This window comes from Corticium candelabrum, chromosome 10 (assembly GCF_963422355.1).
Source record: "Corticium candelabrum chromosome 10, ooCorCand1.1, whole genome shotgun sequence".
Taxonomy (NCBI): Eukaryota; Metazoa; Porifera; class Homoscleromorpha; order Homosclerophorida; family Plakinidae; genus Corticium; species Corticium candelabrum.
The window spans coordinates 6,002,770-6,007,769 of NC_085094.1; the positions used below are offsets into that span (position 1 = coordinate 6,002,770).

A 5,000-nucleotide genomic window follows, 5' to 3' on the forward strand; every position below is an offset into this window, starting at 1 on the left:
CGTCGTCTTTCTGTTGAGCTGCAAAGATGTAATACTTCAGTAATGTCAAGGAAAGCCTATAACATCCTAGGCGGTCAAAAGCGCAGTTCGGAACTGGACACCTTTCAGTATTTTGTTCATTAGTTAATAAATAGTCATTGTAAGACCCTGTCAGGGTCAACTGTAGTGTATCGTGTATTAGACTTTTAGTTAAGAGTTGCGTAGTTTGATTTAGCTTGTAATAGTTCTGATTTATGAAAATATATTTCTTTGACAGACAGACAGACAGACAGACATACAGACAGACAGACAGACAAACACACAGACAGATAAACAGGCAGACAGATAAACAAACACGTTGCATTTTCATTTGCTGTCACGTTGTGATTGCAATTTCATGTGTTGCATTGTCTAGAATAAAAGTTGTACACATAACTATCTTACTTCTCATTCGCTCTCTTGCACTTTCCAGTATGCGATTCGCTGATCCCGCAGCGCCTAACAAAGCAGCAGACAGCTGCTCTGGCTTCAAGCTCATGAGGTTTCGCGAGCCTAGAAGTCCGGACACTCAAGGTCAATATCCCGTATGTTGATATGGAATGGCTGCGGAAAGTGGATGCTGCCGTTCTTCGCTTTCGTAGGCAAGCGACGGCTTATAATACGCCGTTGATTTTGATTTGTGTGGGTATCATCAGTTGCAGTTTGGGAGTCGTGTCTTATAGATCAGCAACGGGACAGAGATACAAATGTAAGTTGATATTAACTAGTAGAAATTTTTGAGATTTGGTTTCTTACAGAAAACAATGACATTAAAATTTTACGCGCGCACACACGCCCACACAGTGACACACACACACACACACACACACACACACTGACACACACACACACACACACACACACACACACACACTGACACACACACACACACACACACACACACACACACACACACACACACACACACACACACACACCACACACACACACACACACACACACACACACCACACACACACTTGATTTTTGATAATGGAATTAGTTACAAGAGAAGAGTTTCTTCCCGATCCAGACAGTGGAAAAGAGATGGCTGAAGTTATGAAGAAAATAACGAGTTCACCCAAAACAAAGTACTAAAACATTGACAAACTCACACTGAGTGACTGTTTGCCAACTTACATGAACATAAAGAACTGTAAATCAGTAGAACACATCTGCATTGCAGATGTAATGATATAGAGTGAGGCAGCGGGTGTACAGATATTGGTACATATACGTAGATGGTGATATGGAAAAAATAAAAAATAAAAATATTTAAATGATCGTGATATAGAAATACATACATACACACATATGTGTGATCTGTGTTATTTGTATTACACACACACACACACACACACACACACACACACACACACACATATGTATTATTTTCTAATATTGTATTTATGTACATGTATCTAGGATAACTAACTGCATGTGTAGATCTTGACATTTATTATCAAATCACTTTATTTTGGTTAAATGCAAATAATGTGTGTGACATCGATTCACGTGACTTGGTACTGGATCTTCAGTTGGTTTGATCACATTCACTGATTGTGCTGGCATTTGTAGTTAGTGAGATAACGAGGATAAACAATAATAAACATAATGGTGTAAGATAATCTGGTCACGTGACATTATTGTCCAACAATGCAATTTGAGAGTCAAGCATATTCTTCTTTATTAATTAATTAATTATTTCTCGCTGTATTACAGTAGAGTGACTATCTGTATCTACCCTCAAATTTTGAATACTACCGCTCTCAATACATTTGTAGTATTTGATATACTGTATATGTATATATGTACATGTAAATTGTATGTATATATGTATGTATGTATGTATATATGTATGTATGTATGTGTATACATACCAGTGTGTGAAATAGTCTTTGACTGACCACCAGACATCATGTCCTGTCAATTTAAAATTTACCGGACATTAGAAACGTCTGGTCGGACATTCCAATCCTGGCAAATACTACTTATCACTTGCAATTTATATATATATATATATATATATATATATATATATATATATATATATATATATATATATATATATATATTCTACTATAGTTTCCCAACCCCAACACAACTATCTCAAATTAACCTAAAAATATCTTCCCTACTGTCCAATGCGTCCAATGCTAGTCTCTCTAAAACCATCTTAGAATTATAAAGCCAAAGTTTGATAGACAACTGTTGATAGAGGTGTGAGGTGGCTTGGCTAACGGTCAGGTGGTTATGCAGTGCTGATCTGCATGCAATTGATTTCAAAATGTCGAGGCTGTGAAACGACCAAAGACCAAAAGTTTCAACCACAAGGGTTATATACATTCTTGCCGGGTCCAATGGACACCTGCTTGGGAGTAAAGACCTTCCAACACCTCCTCGAGGAGTGTAGCAATGACATGTTCAAGTGAACGTGTACACACACTGATCCCACCACATCTTTTTCCAACATCTGAGTCCACCACGCTTGATATACAAGCACAAGGAACAAAGTAGTTTGGGTGGAGGCATATGTTTCCTCATTCAGATCTAGTTACTGTAGTGGATCAATTCATGACAATTATCATGGGTTGCCACAGTAATTCGAGGTTGGTACACGTGTCCATGTATTTGTGTTGCCAAACCAAATCTCTTGGAATACACTGCACAAACAGGTGACAGGTCGACAAAAGACACTTGCCACCACAGCTAGCTCGAGGATGCTTGACCAAGTGCTAGGTTTCATGGCTCTAGATGACACTTTGATGTACATGTTGCATGCCTTTGCTAAAAGAGTCAGAAAATATGCATGCAATTAGTACAACCCACCTGACAAATTACTAAAGAAAGTTTGACTAAAGAAAGTGGCCATTGTTTGAGATAGCAATGAAGAGAGAGACAGACTGTCATCGCTTCCTCTGACAGCTAGACTCTGCCCTGGCTACAAACACATCTGCGTAAAATTCTGCATGCCCGTTCAGTTCTTCAACTGTCGTACCAAGTGAGTTTTGGAAACGTCATCTTCGTCCGCATATGCGCCATACCTCTAGATGTGGAAACTGCAATCGTTCCAAGAACATGCACTACGCTACGCTGTGGCAGTTTTTAGTTCAGTGACTTTGTGCTATCCTATCAACCTAATTGTTTTCAGGTTCTTATAGCCCCTACAGGAAACATTACAAGCAAGTATCTCCGAGCTTCCTATCCTGCCTACATACATACATACATACATACATACATACATACAATTTACATATACATATACATATACTACATACATATGTATGTATGTCATTGTTGGTCATCCACACTAGCCACGGCTCTTACGATCTCACAGTCACAAGGATCAGTAACAGCATCCGGGACATTAGTCCAAAACTCCTCACAAACATCAGCCGGCACCGTGAAGTCGTGTATTGCCAGATCGTTAAACACATCACGATGCTGGAAACACGTGGAAACCTCCCTCTCAGTCACATACTCCAACACATGTGCAATACACGGTGCCTCCCTCTCGAGATCACACCAAACAAGTCTCTCCCTGTAATGACTGAACTTATTCCCAATAATAGTAATCATCGACAATCGATCACGTGACCAGTTTGCTCTCAACACATTATCATAAAGCAGTTTCCCACAGTGCGGCATGTAGAATACGGTCCGACGGTCGACACACCGACGTCCCTCCTCGTTATGATCAATAACCGAAAATCCAGCACTAACAACCATCTGGTGATCCACACTATCAAATGCGGGATCATACACGTGACACCTCTCGCACTCAATATTCAAATCCGACGTCAGTAACACAAGCAGAGAGAATTGATATCGAGCAATCGGACACGTTGATATCAACCCTAACCCATAGCACACAACATCAATATCAACATCAACTTTCCCGCCATAATCTTTCAGTGACGATGAGTGAATATGAGATAGCAATTTGGCGTAGAATTCGCTCTCTTTCACCTCTCGCTTACATCTCTCCACCCTCAGCATCTCGTTTTCCGCACATTTCTCGTCCGATTTCGCATCTACGGGCGACTGTGCGTTTTTTCTTGACTTATGGTTGCCTTTTTGCCGTACACGTTGTACGGCGCGATCTCCACGCCTCTCTCTTGCTTTGTAACGCACCAATATGAAATCGTCGTCACTCATTGTGCCAGAATGTGCCTCGGTTACCAGACCGTTGTTGTATTGAACATACGGGACATACAGATAACCTGACTAGCGTAAATGTTAATTAATTAACTTAAACCGTGCATGTGATGTAAATCAGACGATTAAAAACCGAAGGTACTAAACAATTACGTTTAATTTAATTGTACAATAGGTTTTGCATGTTAGAAGTCTAATAATAGTAAGTCAATAAAAATGTATTGATTTCAACTAGTAGTAAAAATGTCTAAGTACACAGAAGCATGCACAACTTTCTAGTCTGGTCTTCGCTTCTCTTGGTATGGTAATCCGGGGTAATTCCCCACACTATTTAGTTAGATGACCCGTATCTTCTGCAAGAGATTGCGTCTCGCGTTTACCTGCGTATGGTTTCGTCGTTTGCTACTGTAGTATACGTGGACGGCTGGTAGTGGCAGCATGCAACTATACAAGCAAGCGGTTGGACGTTTTTTCTGCACTAGGTCAAATATGAGGGGTGGGGCTATTCCGCATAGTTGCCGTTTCTCCCTCTGATGGCTGCAAATACGACACCTGGTTGGTGTATAGTTTACTAACGGTTAGAATTACGACTTGAGCATACATAAAGCAAAGTTAAAGTTTTTGTAGGTTTTCTGCGAATGCTAACTCTAGGGCCGTGTTTCCACTAGCTGCACCTTAAACTAGTTTAGCTTAAATGGGTTTAAGAACTAAACCAGTTCAAGAAAGCGACTGTTTCCACTAGGAACTTGCACAGCCGGGATGTGCAAAACACAAACAGTCTAGGAACGCCTTATTTTGAAGTATTGGGCTGCTTTGTCGCCGAG

The 5,000-nt window shown here is 40.3% G+C and overlaps 1 protein-coding gene and 1 long non-coding RNA gene across 2 annotated transcripts in view; both read right to left on the reverse strand.

The window, feature by feature from the left end:
* LOC134185825 (uncharacterized) overlaps window positions 1-487 on the reverse strand; it is a 3,382-nt gene extending 2,895 nt beyond the window's left edge. The window contains exon 1 of the long non-coding RNA XR_009970842.1: window positions 424-487. This is a non-coding gene — a long non-coding RNA (uncharacterized LOC134185825). The remainder of the gene's footprint in view (window positions 1-423) is intronic.
* A 2,153-nt stretch (window positions 488-2,640) lies between these two features.
* Window positions 2,641-4,176, reverse strand: LOC134185334 (SRR1-like protein). Its single transcript, XM_062653116.1, has one exon. It carries the CDS (start codon window positions 4,174-4,176, stop codon window positions 3,310-3,312), a length of 867 nt encoding a protein of 288 aa, XP_062509100.1. The 3' UTR covers window positions 2,641-3,309.
* Window positions 4,177-5,000: the final 824 nt, after the last annotated feature.